A 20107-nucleotide genomic window follows, 5' to 3' on the forward strand; every position below is an offset into this window, starting at 1 on the left:
AGTGTCCAGAACAAGCCAATGGACGGCAGATAGGAGAACATGTGGTTCCTGTGTAATCCTCTTGCTGCTCCATTTTACCAGCCGCAGCAGCTAGCGACGCCATCCTCCATCCCAGCCCACTCAAATTCTAACATCACTGTCATGCTTGGGACCGGACACAAATGCCCTCTTCACTCCGCTTGTGTTGGAATTAGGCGCATGCACGCACACACACACGCGCACGCAGAGACACACAAGAGACAGAGGCACACACACACACACACATCAGGCAAGTCCTCCCTCTTTTTATCCCCCCCCCCCCCCCCTGACCTATTTCCATAGTAAGATTATTGTAACTGTCATTTTTCCATGTATGTTGATTCATCCCCAAAGCCGAGCTCCTAGGCATCTCTTCAGCACTTGTTTCACAGTTTGCTTGCCCCAGCCTTCAATTACTAGTGTTTTCGCAGGGCAGTTTGTATAGTACAATAAGGCCTTTTTAGACTGCTTATTAAAATGAAGGAAGTTGAAGAAGTCCGATGATGAGAACATGGCAATCAGTTTGTACGTTACATTATCCTACAGCTTGTGTCGATAGCTCCTAATAGCCTTAACATTCTGAATATCTCATTTGTAATTAAAATACCCCTGAGGCATTCAGTCTTTCAAACGTCAAATCTATTCATTTAATTTAATAGGTTTGGGAACACAAAACATTACATTTCCAGGCCATATAAGAAACAATGAATAGAGATCAAATATGCCACATTCCAAATGACTCTGCAGAAATCATTAATAATTTCACACGTTGACTGATGATAGTATTGGCAGCATCCCAAATGGCACCCTATTCCCTATGGGGCTCTGGTCAAAAGTAGTGCACTATGTACGGAATAGGGTGCCATTTGGGACGCATCCATTTGACTGATGATAACACCACTTCACCGCAATGGCTGTAATATTACCGAACAGCACGGGGGCGAGCAAACGGTGTCTTATTCCAGCCCCTCCGCTCTGACACACCTAGACACTGATACGCCCTGATCCACATGGGCGGACAGATTGAACATGTGTTTTATGGCCATCTGTTTATTGTCTTATTCTGCAGGTTGGCGGTTTAGGGCTGAGCTCTGTGGGCAGGATAAGGGCTGAGGGCTAGGATAATGATGCTGATTATGTTACAGCTAGGCTAGCTCGGCTAACACAGTCATCCTGGCGGACTGGGCTCTATGCGGCTCTTTGGGGGTGAGGGATAAGGGCTGGGATAATGATTATGTTAGAGGTATGCAAATCCCATTCATCCTGGGCTGTTTGCTGAGCTCTGTGCTGAGTTTGTGGGAGGGCTGGGGGATGATGATGGTGCTGATGTAATGTTTAATGATGATGATGTTTCAACTAGCAAGGCTAACCAAGTCATAATATGAAGTTTCAGCTAGCTAAGCTAACCTAATCCTGATTGCTAGTTGCTAATGAAGCTTTTGCTAGCTACAGCTAGGCTAAGCTAACCCAGGGCAGGCTTTGACGATAATGTTGCTGTTGATGATGTTTCAGCTAGCTAGGGCTAATCTAATCATGCTGTGGGGCTAAGGCCTGATGATGATGTTTCCGCTAGGCTAGGCTAAACCCAATCCTCTTGTTTCAGCTACTATAATATAGGCTAAACTAACCCATTGTCACTTGATTAGTTTAGCCTATAGTTCATGTACACATTCAAACGCTAATCACTGAATTGCACTACACTGTACATTGCATACATGGCCTTTAAGCAGGCTAGGTTGAAGTTAACAACTGTGAAAACTATGAGCTGAGCATACGTCATATAGCCCATCCCAGTCTAAATGCTAAATGCTTCTGAGGTCTAGTGGGCCTTGCCATCTGCCTGCTGTATGAATCCTGCTCCAGGGCCCGCTAGGATAACTCTAACTGCAGCTGTGTGTGTGTGTGTGTGTGTGTGTGTGTGTGTGTGTGTGTGTGTGTGTGTGTGTGTGTGTGTGTGTGTGTGTGTGTGTGTGTGTGTGTGTGTGTGTGTGTGTGTGTGTGTGTGTGTGTGTGTGTGTGTGTGAGTGTGAGTGTGTGTGTGTACGGCAGACTGGCTGGCTGCATGGCTAAAGACACACACACACACTCACACTCACACACACACACACACACACACACACACACACACACACACGCACACACACACACACACACACACACACACACACACACACACACACACACACACACACACACACACACAGTAAACACTTACAGGTCCGACAGATTGCATCCATTACTCATTAGCGTAACACATGATGCAGCATCAAAATCCTCAATCAGTCTCACAGACACTACACAGACACTACACAGACACTACACAGACACACCACAGACACAGACTTATGTCTGGTTGTGTCTCTAATGTCTCATGTGCTGACGGTGATGTTAAGCAATGTGGGCAAAATATGCTCTCTGTACTGTACTGCCGTGCAATAGTGTCTGAAGAAAAAACAACATGCTTTAGCAGTTGTAGACATACTGTAACAATAAGAACCCCCTATAAGGCGTTGTCGATTGCAGACGTCAGTTTGAATTTAGTGTGGTATTTGTCCCAGAGTTTCCTGGTCAAATTAGCCATTTCTGCTCTCATCATCCTCCTAATTATGCTTCAGCGTCTCCGCGGCGTAATCAACAATCAGCCACATAAATTAATCGGAGGGAGAGATATAGAGGGGTGGGGGAGAGAGAGAGAGAGAGAGAGAGAGAGAGAGAGAGAGAGAGAGAGAGAGAGAGAGAGAGAGAGAGAGAGAGAGAGGGAGAGACAGAGAGAGAGAGACAGAGAGAGAGAGACAGAGAGAGAGACCGAGAGACCGAGAGACCGATAGAAAGAGAGAGAGAGAGAGAGTTAGTTTTGTTTTGTCTTTCATACCAGGTCATATGTCTTCTCAAGTCATATTGACACTGGTCTACTACTGTTGTGTAAATTTATTGTTGTTCGGATTAATATTGTTGTTGTAGTTGTTGTTAATGGTAATCCCATGTCCACTACTACTGTTATTATTGCTGTTGGTCCCACCATTTATTTATATATAAATATATATATATTTTGTATATATATACATATATATTTGATTTCTATTTTTCGATATGTATACTTTGACAATGTAAGTAATAACGAACTTACCATGTCAATAAAGTCAATTGAATTGAATTGAATTGAAATTGAGAGAGAGAGAGACAGAGAGAGAGACAGAGAGAGAGAGAGAGAGAGAGAGAGAGAGAGAGAGAGAGAGAGAGAGACCGAGAGACCGAGAGAAAGAGAGAGAGAGAGAGAGAGAGAGAGAGAGAGAGAGAGAGAGAGAGAGAGAGAGAGAGAGAGAGAGAGAGAGAGACCGAGAGAAAGAGAGAAAGAGAGAGAGAGAGACTGAGAGAAAGAGTGAAAGACAGAAAGAGAGAAAGAGAGAAAGAGAGAGAGAGAGAGAGAGAGAGAGAGAGAGAGAGAGAGAGAGAGAGAGAGAGAGAGAGAGACTGGAAAGTTGTGTGCGTGCTGGACACAGGGGGCTGTTCCAGTTAGCACAGCAGGAGAGTGCTCTCAGTGCTGTGCTCCTGTCTAGTGGCGTTTGTCCTCTCCACCAATAGGAGTGCTGCGTTGTAAATTAGAAGCACTGCCCTGGGGCGGTGACATGGCCCTCTATTCAACCGTCGTCCTGAATCACAAGCAACCTATTAAATCTCAGTTGTTTTAGCACAAGAATGTTATCGCTCCCATGGCAGCTCTGTGTCGGCCTGAGAGAAGCTCTCAAACGAATGGGTGGATCTCTTCTCCTCTCCTCATTGTTAGACAGTGGCTGAGAGAGAACGGAACCAGACTAAAGGATAACGCCCAGTAACTGAGACTGACAGTGCAGCGGACATGTATGCTTTTCTGACATACAGTATCTTGTGTTTTGGAATGCTAAGCATAGCAGTGGGGTGGAGTAAATAGCTAATATCCAAAATAAAAATATATGTTTGAAACCCTTAAAAAATTTGAACCAAAAATGGGAAAAAGAGCTGCAGTATAAGGTAACAAGCCACAAATGGAGGAGTAGTCAGTGTGCATTCATCCCCTGTATTTCAAGATGGAGTTGCGTCATTATTCAACCTTTCACTCTGGCCTAACCAGCCAGGAAGTGACCTAACCAGGCAATAACAGGAAGTGGGTCAGCAGTGAATCAAACTCAGCCATCATGAGTCTCTAGTCTCAAAGCCCCCCAAATACACTCCAGACCGATGAAAAAGAGGAAGGAGGTGATGTTGTCTGAGAGATACAGTAGCTTCCTGTCTCATGAAGGCAGAACTAAGGACTAAAGTAGTAATTTACTATGAGCTTTGTCAGAGCACTACATTTCAATAAGACACATAGCAGAGACAGCCTTGGCATAAGTGACCAAGAGGAGAACGATAAAGCTGTTCCTTATTATTCAAACCATTTTGTACCTTCTGGCCCCTGTAACACTTGCAGGAGCTGAATATATGGGAAGAAAAATGACTGAACATTGTAATATCAAACAGTATTGCATCCCTGTACAGATTTCTCATGAAAGCAATAATAGAACGCAGAGGGTATATCCTGGTATATCACTTCCAATATAACTCCCACATACAACATACAATTCATTTAAAATAAACTGTGAAAGAGGAACCACCCACACAGAGATGTCCATGTTTTCTGTTCGAGCTGAATCTGTGGACATGTTCTTGTAAATATTTTTTTTTCAACATGGAAATGGTACAAATAGTGTAGCAAAAACCTTGGAGAAAAGAGTCAGTTCATTCAATTCAAATATTGTATAAACACCTTTAGCATTCATTATTTGTACCTAGCTATCTACATTCAACAAAGACATTGGTCGTTATGACTGAACGATCTTACCTTCACCGCAGGTCCGTCCCGTATATCCAGTTTTGGAGCAGTCACAGTAGGGTTCTCCATCAGCCATGGAGCAGTGGCCTCCGTTCTCACACGGGTTCTCTGTACAGAGACCCATCATCTCCAGACGCACCTTCTGACTGTTGATCAGCGTGGGAACCTTGTTCCCGTAATTCAGGTCTGTGATAACTCCTTTGAACGGTGGCAGCTCTCTAATCGTCGGCAGGGTGATGGCCGAGGTCCTGATGTCTCCGGGTACACCTCCGAGGAAGAGGTCGCTGACGATCTTCATGAACTGGCGCTGTGGTCGAACCTCGTCCGCCTTGGTCTGCCCGTCCAGGGCTAGGACCGTTCTGAGGTTGTGTCGGCTGACTGTAGCGAAATGCCAGCGGCTGTCGTTGACCGATTTGTCAGAGGTGACCGTGGTCTCGGCGCAGTCGACACTGAAGCAGAGCTGGAGCTTCCCGTCCGTTACCGTGAGGAGCAGGAAGTCGCAGTAGCCGCCATCGTCAAAGTAGAGGATTAGGGCGTCGGACGCGGCTGTTTTGAACTGGAAGGTGAGCTCACTTCTGGTGCTGGCGTCCCAGCGGACGTACCGAGCCCACTGACCCTCGGAGCCTGTGAACTCCAGACCCTGGCACAGGCCCAGCAGAGTACTGAGCAGCAGGAGAACACGCTGGGAGAGACTAAAGGATTTCATTGCAGAAAAAATGCGGCGGGTAGACTGTGCCAGTTGGGGTTAGTTGTTAGAGGAAGAGATCCTTAGATTGTCAATAGCATCAGGTGTGTTTTTTTGTTTCAAAGACTGATATATTTAATGTACTGTGTCCCACGCGTGCAATGTCTTATTTAAGAAGATGATGCCATATCCTTTTGATTGTGCTATAGACCAGAGGCTATTTAAAGGGTGAAAATCCTCCAGTCGAATCCCAGTCTTCCAATCCAAGAAGAGGAGTAAATATCCGTCTTCCTACCTATCGACAATGCTGATCCTCAGTGTGTTCTGTCAGTGATACAGAGGCCCATCCGAGGATTTTCCTTTGAGGCGACTGCAAGGATTAAAACAGACGGCGACCATCTTGGCTTCAGATCCGTAGCAACGCCCTGTGGCACTGTGCTGTATGTTCTAGTCCAGTTTCAGGCCTTACAGAACTTCCCGCAACTGCAAAACAGAAATTCCATCATTATTCCGTATAGTTACTCAGCTCACCAAAAAACATGATTAGAGTGTAGGTTCCACAAAGGGAGAAACAAAACAGTCTAAATCAGCATAAAATGTCCTGGTCCAGCTTTAGGCAAACCAAAGCTGTAACTGAAAAACAACAGGAATTGTATCATTATTCGCACGTAAGAGTACCAGCTCACCAAAAGCATTTATTGACTATTGGCTAATGGCTAATTGCCCCTGAGGGGACAAATAAAGTTGTATTGAAATGAATATAGCTGCCAGAAATAGAGGTTCAAAACACACCAAATTATCATAAAAAGAATGATTTACAGGTATACCTTCCAAAAATCATCATGTGAGAAAATTGCCCTTTTACAACCCATAAACATTTAGATATTACAACTGCCTTTTATGTGCTACAATCAACTGAGCTAATGAGAGCCTAGTTTGTGACACTGATTTGGTCGCATCTCAGTGATCAAGTAGTTTAAACACACATTAAAGGTTTATCATAATCATTTTCATTTTTGGACGTGGTCTACCAATCACTTGTTTTATCTGAATAGCAACTGGCGTTATCTTCAGGCTTTAAGATTACTTATCATTATATACACTGAGAGTTGAAGGCTTGAATTGTAGTGTCCCATTCAGTCAGCATAGAAATGTTATGAAATCTGGTGAACAGGTTTCTTGGGCTTCAGGAATGAGACAAAAAATAAAGCCTCAGGCCTTGAAAAATTAAAAATTGAACTTTTTTAGAAGTAAGAGGATATCGTTGAACGTGCTGTGGTCAAGGCTACGACGGCGCCTGTGCAATGAGTGGATCTTACTCAGGTGTTCTGAAGCTCGTATCAGACAGAATGCTTCTATGGTAGTTCTTCATGAGTTTTAGTTTAGAAAACGATCTCGCCGCAGAAGCGACACTTACAGGGGTGATAAAAACAGCTTGATTGCCGTAGCAACATCAGGGAAACTGGGCAGAAGTGAGTGCTGCTTCAAATACAGCAGTTCTGCAGCAGCTTTGACTGAGCCTCTCTCATTCTCCTTAATTGCCGGCCTCAACACATTACGGAAAGAGATGAAATGTATAGGAAGCTCTGGGGACAGGTCGTCTGGATACTGGACAGCCAATATGTTGGCAGATACAAACAGGTATTAATCTTTAGCGGACAACAGTACCTTGAGGGATTGAACAAACAAAGTGATTTGCAATTTCGTTCATACTGGTTAAACTGCGTTTGAGTTGTGTGGTTGCAATATCTACAGCCCCTGATCTGGTATATATTGGCATGCGTCCTCCAAGACTAAGTTTAAATTGTGTGTAGCACAACGGACATACAGTATAATGCACAATGTCTCAGGAAAGACTGTCTGGGTTGGCAATACTCAGTATGGAAAACAGTCGTGTCCACAACCTGCCCCTAGAGGCCGTGGTGAAAACATTATTTTGCACACAAAAATGCAAAGCGACGCAGTCGCATACTGTAGCTACTATAGGCCTCTACGTAGAAAAAAAGAGAGAGACAGAGAGAGAAGCAGCAAGGAGGACTTCAGGAGACCAGGGGAGTCTCTCAAGTTAGATTACGTTTTATTTTATTAAATGTAATTTACCTTGAATATTGTAACCTACTGAGTTCAACAATAAATAGTGGCTGAAATGATCCTCAAGCCAACTTATTTTTTTCTCATTGAAAGTGTATTTATTTAATGTGTCATTTATTTTATAAATAGCAACTAAATAGCAGCTAAATACTGTATATAGATATCCACTCTATGGCCAAAAGTATGTGGACTTGGCTATTTAAGCCACACCCGTTGCTGACAGGTGACAGAAATGCAATCTCCAAAGATAAATATTGGGGGTAAAATGGTCCGTACTGAAGAGCTCAGTGACTTTCAATGTGGCACCGTCGTAGGATGCCACCTTTCCAACAAGTCAGTTTCTCAAATTTCTGCCCTGCCTGAGCTGCCCTAGTCAACTATAAGTGCTGTTATTGTGAAGTGGAAACGTCTAGGAGCAACAACGACTCAGCCGCGAAGTGGTAGGCCACACAAGCTCACAAAATGAGACCGCCGAGTGCTGAAGAGCATAGCAAGTCAAAATCGCCTGTCCTCAGTTGCAACAATCACTATCAAGTTCCAAATTGCCTCTGGAAGCAACGTAAGTGCAAGAACTGGTCACCGGGAGCTTCATGAAATGGGTTTCCATGGCCAAGCAGCCACACACAAGCCTAAGATCCCCATATGCAATGCCAAGCGTCGGCTGGTGTTGGGTAAAGCTCACGGCCATTGGACTCTGGAGCATTGGAAACGCGTTTTCTGTAGCGAATTACGCTTTTACCATCTGGCAGTCCGACGGAGGAAACTGGGTTAGGCCGATGCCAGGAGAACGCTACCTGCCCCAATGCGTAGTGCCAACTGTAAAGTTTGGTGGAGGAAGAATAATGGTCTGGGGCTGTTTTTGTGTTTCTATTTCCAGCTTTAATAACTGAACAAGTAATTACATTATTGCCGCCAGCCAGCAGTCTAAATGGCAGCATCGCGACAGAGTGTAAAGCTTTGTCTAACGTTAGGTTTAACATAAGCTAATGACAACCAAATACGCCTCCCTGTAAACATACATCCTTTAGCTAAAGCAAAGCTATAGGCTACCAGTGGAGGCTCTTCAGAGGAGGAAGGGGAGGACCGTACTCCTCAGTGAATTTCATAAATGTTTTAATTGTAAAACATTTAAAAATGTATCCTTTTTAGATAAAACTACACAAAATATAACCACATCATCAAATAACTGATTAAAACACTATTTTGCAAAGAAGGTCTACAGTAGCCTCAACAACATTCTGTAGGGTAGCACAATGGTGTACCCGGAGGACAGCTAGCGTCCGTCCTCCTCTGGGTACATTGACTTCAAAACAAAACCTAGGAGGCTCATGGTTTTCACCCCCTTCCATTGACTTACACAATAATTATGACAACTTCTGGAGTACATCATCCAGCATATCAGAGCTCTTGCAGCATGAACTGACATGTTGTCCACCCAATCAAAGGAACAGATAATTCATCTAGTAATGAAAGCGTAAGGTACAGCTATCTAGCACTGCAGTGTATAAAATGTGGTGAGTAGTTGACTCAAAGAGAGAGAAAGACAATAGTTTAACAGTTTTAAACAAATACATTTCTTCCAAAATGAAGCAAAAGCCAGAGACAAATATACACAGTTGAAGTCGGAAGTTTACATACACCTTAGCAAAATACATTTAAACTCAGTTTTTCACAATTCCTGACATTTAATCCAAGTAAAATTCCCTGTCTTAGATCAGTTAGGATCACCACTTTATTTTAAGAATGTGAAATGTCAGAATAATAGTAGAGAGAATCATTTATCTCAGCTTTTATTTCTTTCATCACATTCCCAGTGGGTCAGAAGTTTACATACACTCAATTAGTATTTAGTAGCATTGCTTTTTGTTTAACTTGGGTCTAACGTTTCAGGTAGCCTTCCACAAGCTTCCCACAATAGATTGGGTGAATTTTGGCCAATTCCTCCTGACAGAGCTGGTGTAACTGAGTCAGGTTTGTATGCCTCCTTGCTCGCACACATTTTTTCAGTTCTGCCCACAAATCTTCTATAGGATTGAGGTCAGGGCTGTGTGATGGCCACTCCAATACCTTGACTTTGTTGTCCTTAATTGAGCCATTTTGCCACAACTTTGGAAGTATGCTTGAGGTTATTGTCCATTTGGAAGACCCATTTGCGACCAAGCTTTAACTTCCTGACTGATGTCTTGAGATGTTGCTTCAATATATCGACATAATTTTCCTCTCTCATGAAGCCATTTATTTTGTGAAGTACACCAGTCCCTCCTGTAGCAAAGCACCCCCACAACATGATGCTGCCACACCTGTGCTTCACGGTTGGGATGACTTTCTTCGGCTTGCAAGCCTCCCCTTTTCCTCCAAACATAATGATGGTCATTATGGCCAAACAGTTCTATTTTTGTTTCATCAGAACAGAGAACATTTCTCCAAAAAGTACGATCTTTGTCCCCATGTGCATTTGCAAACCGTAGTATGGCTTTTTTTATGGCGGTTTTGGAGCAGTGGCTTCTTCCTAACTTTCTTGTGGAGCAGCCTTTCAGGTTATGTCGATATAGAACTCGTTTTACTGTGGATATAGATACTTTTGTACCTGTTTCCTCCAGCATCTTCACAAGGTCCTTTGCTCATGTTCTGGAATTGATTTGCACTTTTCGCACCAAAGTATGTTCATCTCTAGGAGACAGAACGCGTCTCCTTCCTGAGCGGTATGGCGGCTGCGTGGTCCCGTGGTGTTTTTACTTGCGTACTATTGTTTGTACAGATGAACATGGTACCTTCAGGTTTTTAGAAATTGCTCCCAAGGATGAACCAGACGTGTGGAGGTCTACAATTTTTTCTCTGAGGTCTTGGCTGATTTTCCCATGATGTCAGGCAAAGAGGCACTGAGTTTGAAGGTAGGCCTTGAAATACATCCACAGGTACACCTCCAATTGACTCAAATTATGTCAATCAGCCTAACAGAAACTTCTAAAGCCATGACATCATTTTCTGGAATTTTACAAGCTGTTTAAAGGCACAGTCAACTTAGTGTATGTAAACTTCTGACCAACTGGAATTGTGATACAGTGATTTATAAGTGAAATCATCTGTCTGTAAACAATTGTTGGAAAAATGACTTGTGTCATGCACAAAGTAGATGTCCTAACCGACTTGCTAAAACTATAGTTTGTTAACAATACATTTGTTGAGTGGTTGAAAAACGAGCTTTAATGACTCCAACCTAAGTGTATGTACACTTCTGACTTCAACTGTATATAGTGAGAGAGAGTGTATTTTTTTCACTTTCAGTTTACCTTACCTATCTAGCAAAGGCAGCTAGCTAGTTTAGTGTACGGAAACACCTTGCTCAAAAAGAGGGATGCTTTCTTAGCTAAGTGGCTATGACTTTCCAACACAACACTGGAACTCTTCCAAGTCAAGGTAAGCTTTTGGTATTAATAATTTATTTCCACCAGAGCCGCCAGTGTAACTGCTTACTGACTGTACACTGTAACGTTACTGCATGATTGTAGCAGGTTTACTAACGCATTAGTTCTATTAGCTATGCTGACTATGACGTTACTTTAGCTAATATGGTGACATCGATGTAGGCTGTGTGTAGCGGTTTGGCTTGGAAATGTTTTTTCACCTGGTCACATGTAGCTGATGTGTTGTGCATTGAAGCGAAGGGAAGAGGTGAGAGAAGGAGAGAGCATAGGACGGGTCTGCCATGAAAGTGAACTGTGTTTACGCATGATCAGGGGTGTATTCATTCTGCCGATTCTGTTGAAAAACGTTTCTTAAACGGAAGCAAATGGAACAAAATGGGGATAAACGTAGCTGAATCTGTCAAATAGAAACTCTTATTTTCAACTGTTGAACTGATGATTACACCCTATATCAGATAGATGCAGGCAAGAGTGTGCAAGGTGTTATTGAATGTCACTGTCTGTCCATGTGTCACTGTCTGTCCATGTGTCACTGTCTGTCACCTCAAATTTGTCTCTCAACCTGTGTGCACCTACGTTGTAAACTTTCATTCATAAGCTAGATTGTAGCAACCTCATGATGGGTATAGGGAAAATGTGAGTATCATATAGTAGCATAAACCTATCAATGTTACATTGAACAGGGTGAATGGAATATGAATGAGAGTCATCCAACACGCTGTAATAGAAATAAGGCCCTGCTCACGAAAGAAAAATTGTCCTCCCTCATCTTAAACGGCACTGACCGCCACTGTAGGCTACATGCCCTGGCACCACAGAAAGCCTATCATCGATTCGATAGGCAGCCGCATAGACATGCAGCAATTTCAACGCTATGAACAGTGATCGGTAGTCTAATCTTTGTGAGTGGCTTGTAGGGAGGAGAGGGGGAGGTGAACTCTGACTTTGCGGGGGTCCAGAGAAACTAATACTATTACCATGCTGTTACAAGTGCTGCAATGTAAAGTGCTCCCAAATTAAAAAAATATGTTTCTTGTCCCACATACAATAAGGTGAGCCCATAAATAATTATGAAAAATGATCCGTTTCTGTCTTAATGCTACTATTTCCTACTTATGACTGCACTACAGTGAGGTAAGGGGGAAGGTGTTCTAGCCTGTGACATCCACTTGGTTCTAGTGGTGGGTATACAGTACATTCGAAAAGTATTCAGACCCCTTCACCTTTTCCACATTTTGTTACGTTACAGCCTTATTCTAAAATTGATTTAATTGTTTTTTTTCTCCTCATCAATGTACACACAATACCCCTAAATAACAAAGAAAATACATGTTTTTCGATTTTTTTTAACAAATGCATTATTTTATTTTTTACGGAAATATCACATTTACACAAGTATTCAAACACTTTACTCACTACTTTGTTGAAGCACCTTTGGCAGAGATTACAGCCTCAAGTCTTCTTGTGTATGATGCTACAAGCTTGGCACTTAGATGGGGAGCGTTGCTGCACAGCTATTTTCAGGTCTCTCCAGAGATGTTCCATCGGCTTCAAGTCCGGGCTCTGGCTGGGCCACTCGAGGACATTCAGAGACTTGTCCCGAAGCCACTTCTGAGTTGTTTTAGGGTCGTTATCCTGTTGGAAAGAGAACCTTCAACGCAGTCTGAGATCCTGAGCATTCTGAAGCAGGTTTTTATCAAGGATCTCTCTGTACTCTGCTCCGTTCATCTTTCCCTCGATCCTTGACTAGTCTTCCAGTTCCTGCTGCTGAAAAACATCCCTACAGCATGATGCTGCCACCACCATGCTTCACCGTAGAGATGGTATTGGCCAGGTGATGAGCGGTGCCTGGATTCCTCCAGACGTGACGCTTGGCATTCAGGTCAAAGTGTTCAATCTTGGTTTCGTCAGACCAGTGAATCTTGTTTCTCATATCTGAGAGTCCTTTAGGTGCCTTTTGGCAATCTCCAAGAGTGCTGTCATGACTTTTACTGAGCAGTGGCATCCGTCTGGCCACTCTACCGTAAAGGCCTGATTGGTTGAGTGCTGCAGAGATGGTTGTCCTTCTGGAGGGTTCTCCCATCTCCACAGAGGAACTCTGTATCTCTGTCAGAGTGACCATTGTGTTCTTGGTCACCTGCCTGACCAAGGCCCTTCTCCCCCGATTGCTCAGTTTGACCTAGGCGGCCAGCTCTAGGAAGATTCTTGGTGGTTCCAAACTTCTTCTATTTAAGAATGAAGAAGGCGGGCCTCCCGGGTGGCGCAGTGGTCTAGGGCACTGCATCGCAGTGCTAGCTGCGCCACCAGAGTCTCTGGGTTCGCGCCCAGGCTCTGTCGCAGCCGGCCGCGACCGGGAGGTCCGTGGGGCGACGCACAATTGGCATAGCGTCGTCCGGGTTAGGGAGGGTTTGACCGGTAGGGATATCCTTGTCTCGTCGCGCTCCAGCGACTCCTGTGGCGGGCAGGGCGCAGTGCGCGCTAACCAAGGGGGCCAGGTACACGGTGTTTCCTCCGACACGTTGGTGCGGCTGGCTTCCAGGTTGGAGGTGCGCTGTGTTAAGAAGCAGTGCGGCTTGGTTGGGTTGTGCTTCGGAGGACGCATGGCTTTCAACCTTCGTCTCTCCCGAGCCCGTACGGGAGTTGTAGCGATGAGACAAGTTAGTAATTACTAGCGATTGGATACCACGAAAATTGGGGAGAAAAGGGGGTAAAAAAAAAATAATGAAGAAGGCCACTGTGTTGTTGGGGACCTTCAATGCTGCAGACCTTTTTTATGTACCCTTCCCCAGATCTGTGCCTCGACACAATCCTGTCTCGGTGTTTCTACCTTATGGCTTGGTTTGTGCTCTGACATGCACTGTCAACCGTGGGACCTTATATAGACAGGTGTGTGCCTTTCCAAATCATGTCCAATCAATTGAATTTACCACAGGTGGACTCCAATCAAATTGTAGAAACATCTCAAGGATGATCAATGGAAACAGGATGCACCTGAGCTCAATTTCAAGTCTCATAGCAAAGGGTCTTAATACTTATGTAAATGAGGTTTTTCTTTTTTTTAAATGTAATAATAAAACTGTTTTCACTTTGTCATTATGGGGTAATGTGTGTAGATTGTGAGGGAAAAAATTATTTGATCAATGTTAGAATAAGGCTGTAACGTAAGAAAATGTGGAAACAGTAAAGGAGGTCTGAATACTATCCGAATGCACTGTATCTCCAAGGACCTTCTGCAGCCTGAGAAATTGGACTAATTATCCAGCAGCTCCACAATCCCTCTCATTAGCATATCTTTAGTTACCATCGCAAACAGCTATTGATAAAGATGAAATAAAGGCTAGTCAATTGATGGGGTAACTCCCATAATTGTATTTTTTAAATTACATTTAGAAATATAAATACACTTAGTTTCCAAAGCAAAGGGATCCAAACTTTATACTTATCTACCTTTTTTAATGTTTGTTTTATTTTTATTTTTGAGTGGCAGCCCGCAGAATTTGTATATTGTACCTGTAACCTTATACAAACAGAACCGTAGGCCTACATGTGTACTCAACCAGCCTTCTGCTCTTGTAGTCGTATTGGCCTGGCCATGGTCTCTCGAGCCCCAGACAAAAGCCTAGTCCAATCATGACGATACCAGAACAACGTACTCTGACACACAATAGGCCCTTTAATCACCACCTGCCTGTTCTGAATAGTTCATCTATCTACATAGAGCAGCCAGCCTGCTATTGAGCTCTGGTAACTGATACACTATGTTAATGCAACGCTGTGCCTCTCGTTGACAACCCCCATGCTAGGCCTGGACCTCCTCGCTCTTGGTATGCATCCAGAATGGCACCCTATTCCCTACACAGTAAAGTACTTTTGACCAGAGCCTTATGAGCCTTCATCAAAAGTAGTGCACTATATAGGGAATATGGTTCCATTGGGTACGGAGACATTCACAACCATCATGCTTGGGTACATATTTATCATGTTTATTTTTGTATCAGCTGATAAGGTACTAGTTAGGGTTGCCATTCAGATGTCGTAGGCTTAGTTGGCCTAGTAATTATTAGCCACAGGCCTGGTAGTTATCACTGTCTTAAGGCAAATCCATCTGGGGATAGTAGGCCTAGAGAGGTTAAAGAGCCTGGAAGGGTGTAGTGACCTCTGACCCATTGATACGTTCATGTTATTACTCCTATAATGAGAGATATATAGTGCATTACAATGAGAGATATATAGTGCATTACATTTGACCAGGGTACATAGAGCTCTGCTCAAAAGGGGATCTGGTCAAAAGTGGAGCCCTGTGTAGGGAAGAGAGTGCCCTTTTGGACAAAGACCTAGTATCAGCTAATAAGGTACTAGGGTTGCCATTCAGAAGTCATGGCAATAATACGGGGCCATGGGCCCAATGAAACCTGATATCCAGGTAGCCTTTCTATGAACAGCCTCTCCCTATCCCTGCTCCAGTCCATCAGGATGAGACGAGTTATTGTATGCATAATACTTTCGGATCAGGTGTCCTTCTCTTGAATTAAAACAATGTTTCAGGGGTTATATTACAGATTCAGGGACTCCCATTATAATAAACAGTTGGCTTTGCCCCTCTGTATTGGTCTACGTTTTTTTTTATTAGGTCTGTAATTGCTGTTGGAGTTAAAACGAATGAATTACGCATTACCCTATAGGCCTGTATTTCCCGTTACATATACGCTTAATTATTTAACTGCAGTGTCACGCGATACCGTTACCGTATAGACATTGACTTGGCATAAATGATTAATTTTGTCTTCATTGTTGGAGATACAGTATATCGACAACGGTTTCTGTCGATGACTAAACCGGCCGTAATGTATCTCGCAGTCAGTGTGAGCTGAACTCTCCTCTCTCTGCCTCCCTCCTGCTGCGTTCTTTATCTGTCACATTCACTCGGCACGGAGATTCTCTCTCATTGAAGGCTCGGTTTAATTTCGCATCAAATCACGCCAAACAGACTTTGACACGCGATGGAGCGTCACACCGCTGCTTCGAAATGCACAACATGACAAGCACACTTTTCAGCTTTGTAGTTTTCTGTCATTACTGTACCTACAGATAATAATGCCATATAGTTGAAATGGGTGCTCGTAGTTTGACTCTTATAGGGTTTACGGTCCACATGAGCCATTTCAAAAGTCAATTCGAAAATAGGCCTGCATTCCTGACTAAAACGTGTGCCTCAATCCACATGTTTAAAACATCAGTTTGAAGGGTTGCCTTGAAATATAAATACGTAGCCGTATCCTTACACCAAACAGCCTACTAGGATGCCCCGTCCACAAGCCTGGCTTAGAAAAGTTGAATTCTTAGACTAAGCCATATCTCCTGCCGTAATACACTATTCCTATCGTTTAAAATAACATGTTTTAAAGAGGGCGCAAAAGAAAGATCATTTCAACAGACATTCAGTAAAACGTAACCTACTTCGTGATGCTGTCTCTCGTTGCGCATTTCTCCCGCTCCACGCACGGGGGCAGTCTGGGGGATTTGAGGATTTGACCGATGAGTCGGTAGATGGTTTGGGTTCGTTCCTTCTTGTTTTGGAACATACTTTCGAGATTACAGAAGGGTTGATGAATTCGTCGAAATAGTTCATATCACGCTTTTCCCACGTAATTCAGATGCCTAGTCCCCGAAAGCTTGGCGCAATGTGGGGAGTGCATGTATTGGTCATTCCACAAAAAGAGTGCCAATATTCATTTTTTACTAATGTTATATTAAATTAAGTAACCTTTAATATAGACCACATGGATAATTCAATAAATGCTTGCTGAAGTGCCAAAATTCAGCATTTTAACATGTCCCTCCGTCAACCTTGTAATTTCTTTAACCCACTTCCCAACATTTCTCCAAGTTCCACCATCATTGGAAAGCCCTAATTATTTTGTTGCTTTGACAAAGTCATTTCTGAAGATGATTATTTATTTCATGTGATTTGTGATTGAATTACATATATCTCTACTTTTAAGGTCAATCCTGTTAAATGAACTGAAGTCTCGTTTTTAATATGGAGAAACTATTCCTTTAAAAAGATAGAGTAAAAGCAGGTGATCTGGGTCTAGACTCTTTGCCAATTTTCTGGTGTTTTGTGGTGGAATACTGAGTGGGTCTAAGCATAACAGTTCAACCCGGTAGAGAGACAGGCTTGACATTTTTTTTTATTACATTTTTGGGTTAAACTTGCATTAAATTGCCCCTCCCTGTTGCACACAACAAGCTTCCGTTCCCCCTTTCACAACGGTATTCATGGCTGATTTAAGATGGAATTGTCAACCCTGTTTATGTCAACCATGTTACTTTATTTGGCGCTTACCATACTTTTTGTCCTTCTTTTTTACCTCTTGAGATGGGAAAACGTGTTTTTTTATTAAGTTGAACATGTACTCTTTATGACAGAATGTAAAAATTACGTGAAATCAAACGTTTTTTACACTTCGCAAAGGGCACAGAAATGCTGGAATTACCCTTTTACAGCCGTTTAACGAATTGAAACTTTTTAATGCATGCATTTTGCTCCTCAACATGACGAGCTATGTGTAGCCTCATAATATGCCTCGACCTTATCCACAAATCGTTTGTTTCAAATGCCATATTAACCTAGTTAACTATTTTGTGTTTTGTGTGGACATATCGTCTTTTCCAAAAATAGTCCATGCGAAATTAATGTGACTCACTGTAATCATATCCAAATATAAGCTTGTGAATAATTACAAATACACCCAACACGGTGTTATAAGCTATAGCCTAGGCTACTTGAGTCTTTTTATCCGCTACAATCAATCAATTAAAGAACATCATATATACTGCGATTCTTACCTTTATTTATGTTATGTAGATCCAAACAATATCCCAATAATCCAAAACAAAGTCCCATATACAGCAAAACGCTCTTTGGTTTTAGCACATCCAGTATAGGGGTCGTGATGCTGGTGGTGATGATGGGGGGATGAGAAGATTATTAACAGTGAAGCGCGCAGCGCAGTAGTCTAGTGTTGAACAGAACAGCAGTCTCTCTCTGTCCCTGGCTCGAGCCTGTCTCTCTCTCTTTGTGAACGCGCTTATCCCAGGGCCGTTCGCTCTCCTCAGCGCAACTGATGGGCTCGCACTGGACTCTCACTCACTCTCACGTCCCGCCCTCTACTCACTCCCCAAAACACGCCATTTAAAGACGTAGAAAATACGACTGAAAGGAGGGAAAGTTTGGCCCTCAGGCCAAGTAAGCCTAATGTCAAAATCATCGTGCTGAGCTATAGGAATGTTGTGTAGCCTATATGTTTTGAGTTGTTTTGTGGTCAATTACCAGGCGTTGTGATTCTCATTATGAGCCACTTTTCATTATTAACCTAATTCCCCTACTAGGAGAGGCTACTAGGGCTGGCACTCTCAGGGATTATGATTTTAAATAGTCATTAGGAAAGTGAAAACTTGACTTGTTTTGCGGTTGTCATGCAATGACACGGTACTCTCTCGAATCTGAATGTAGTAACTCTGTCCATGGTGCTGAAGTGATAAACAGAGACTGGCAGCTTGAATGTTTCACGAGTCACGACTGCTGATGGATGACGTATTTTAAATGGCTTATGAGTCACTTATGGTACATATTTGTTACCTTTGGTTGTCCTCCTTTTGACCTACATTACAATAGGCTATTATTATTCAATGAAATGTGACGTTTATATCATGCCAAGGTAGGCCTAAGGTCCTGCTATAATGATGCTGTTGCAGCCCTTACTTGCAATGCAAGCTGATGGTTTTGCCCTGAAATGTGTCCTGGCCCTTATCAGCTCTATAGGGTAGCCATGTCTTGTAGGGCTGAGATCAAAGCTAATCTGGTGTAGTGACATATGAGGTAGGCCTATGTGGCTAAACAATGTACAGAAATAATGATTAGATCAGTAACCATGTCTAATGAGAGAGGGGGGAGTGAGCGGGATGGAGGGAGGGGAGAGGGAGAGAGACAGTAACTCCCCTGAGAAATAATAGGATGGGATTTGGTAATAGCATGTACACACACACACACACAGAGAGAGAGAGAGAGGTCTGGGCAGTGATGATATAAACATGGTCATAATGAGAAGCACTGTCCATGAGAGCACTATAGCCTCTCAGATATAACACGTGTATCTTCTCTTCCCTCATAAAAAAATTGGACAAATCAATTACAGTATATTGAACAAACAGGTTTAAAGATCTTCCACCTGAACATTTCATGAGATACAATGATTTCCTTGACCTGGAAATTGAGCTGCTCATTTTACTGTGAAAATGACGTAAATATTTTACACCATGAAAGAGCAGCAGGCTAGCCTAGTCATCCCTCATCACTGTAGCAATCCTAATCATTCCAGGATAATAACGTTTGAATTGAATGGGATTTGTTAGACTAGTGGTCTAGCACTCCTTCGTCAGTCTGGAGGAGGGCAGTGACCCTTTCCCCTCAGTGACTTCTCCCCCACTGAGAATTCTATGTGACGTGTGACATGTGACCTGGCTCAATGATGCAAGAGGTGACAGGTTGTCCTCCCCACTACACCGGAGGTTTCTGAGTCATGGCATTACACTTCCTGCTCTATTCATCCCCCTGTCTATTTCCTTCCTTATCTCTCTTTCTCTCTCTCTCGCTTTCTCTCGCTCTCTTTTTCTCTCTCTCTCACATGCTCTCACTCTCTCTCCAGTCCCTTTTTCTCTCTCTCTCACATGCTCTCACTCTCTCTCCAGTCCCTTTTCACTCTCTCACTCGCTCTCTGTCCCTATTTTTCCCTCTCCTTCTCCACCTCCTTTGTTGCATTATATAGTACTGTATTCCTGCTCTCTGCATTCCCATCTCCCATCTCCCTGTCACTTTCTCTCTCTCCATCCCTATCTCTATATTCCCTGTCCCTGTTCTTCAAACCTTTCACATGCCGTCTCTAAATTCCTTCCCCTACAGAACGACAAATATCTTAAAGTTGTCAAACATCAGAAGCCTCTCTATGTCACTGTTGTGTTTACTGTACAGTACTTTCA

General features: G+C 43.1%; 1 protein-coding gene across 9 annotated transcripts in view; it reads right to left on the reverse strand.

Moving 5' to 3' along the window:
- The window catches only part of LOC129817310 (neurexin-3b-like), a 184093-nt gene extending 165904 nt beyond the window's left edge, over nt 1–18189 (reverse strand). For 6 of the 9 annotated variants that reach the window (XM_055872413.1, XM_055872412.1, XM_055872411.1 and 3 more), the window contains exons 1-2: nt 17918–18188; nt 4877–6035 (exon numbers count right to left, since the gene is read on the reverse strand). In XM_055872413.1, coding sequence (XP_055728388.1) covers nt 4877–5573 — 697 coding nt within the window. In that variant the 5' untranslated portion in view covers nt 5574–6035; nt 17918–18188. Of the gene's footprint in view, nt 1–4876; nt 6036–17917 lie in introns of all 9 variants that reach the window. The other 3 variants (XM_055872406.1, XM_055872404.1, XM_055872405.1) reach the window with 1 other exon arrangement.
- Between the last annotated feature and the right edge of the window lie 1918 nt (nt 18190–20107).

The sequence above is a fragment of the Salvelinus fontinalis genome, chromosome 20, assembly GCF_029448725.1.
Source record: "Salvelinus fontinalis isolate EN_2023a chromosome 20, ASM2944872v1, whole genome shotgun sequence".
NCBI classification, from domain to species: Eukaryota; Metazoa; Chordata; class Actinopteri; order Salmoniformes; family Salmonidae; genus Salvelinus; species Salvelinus fontinalis.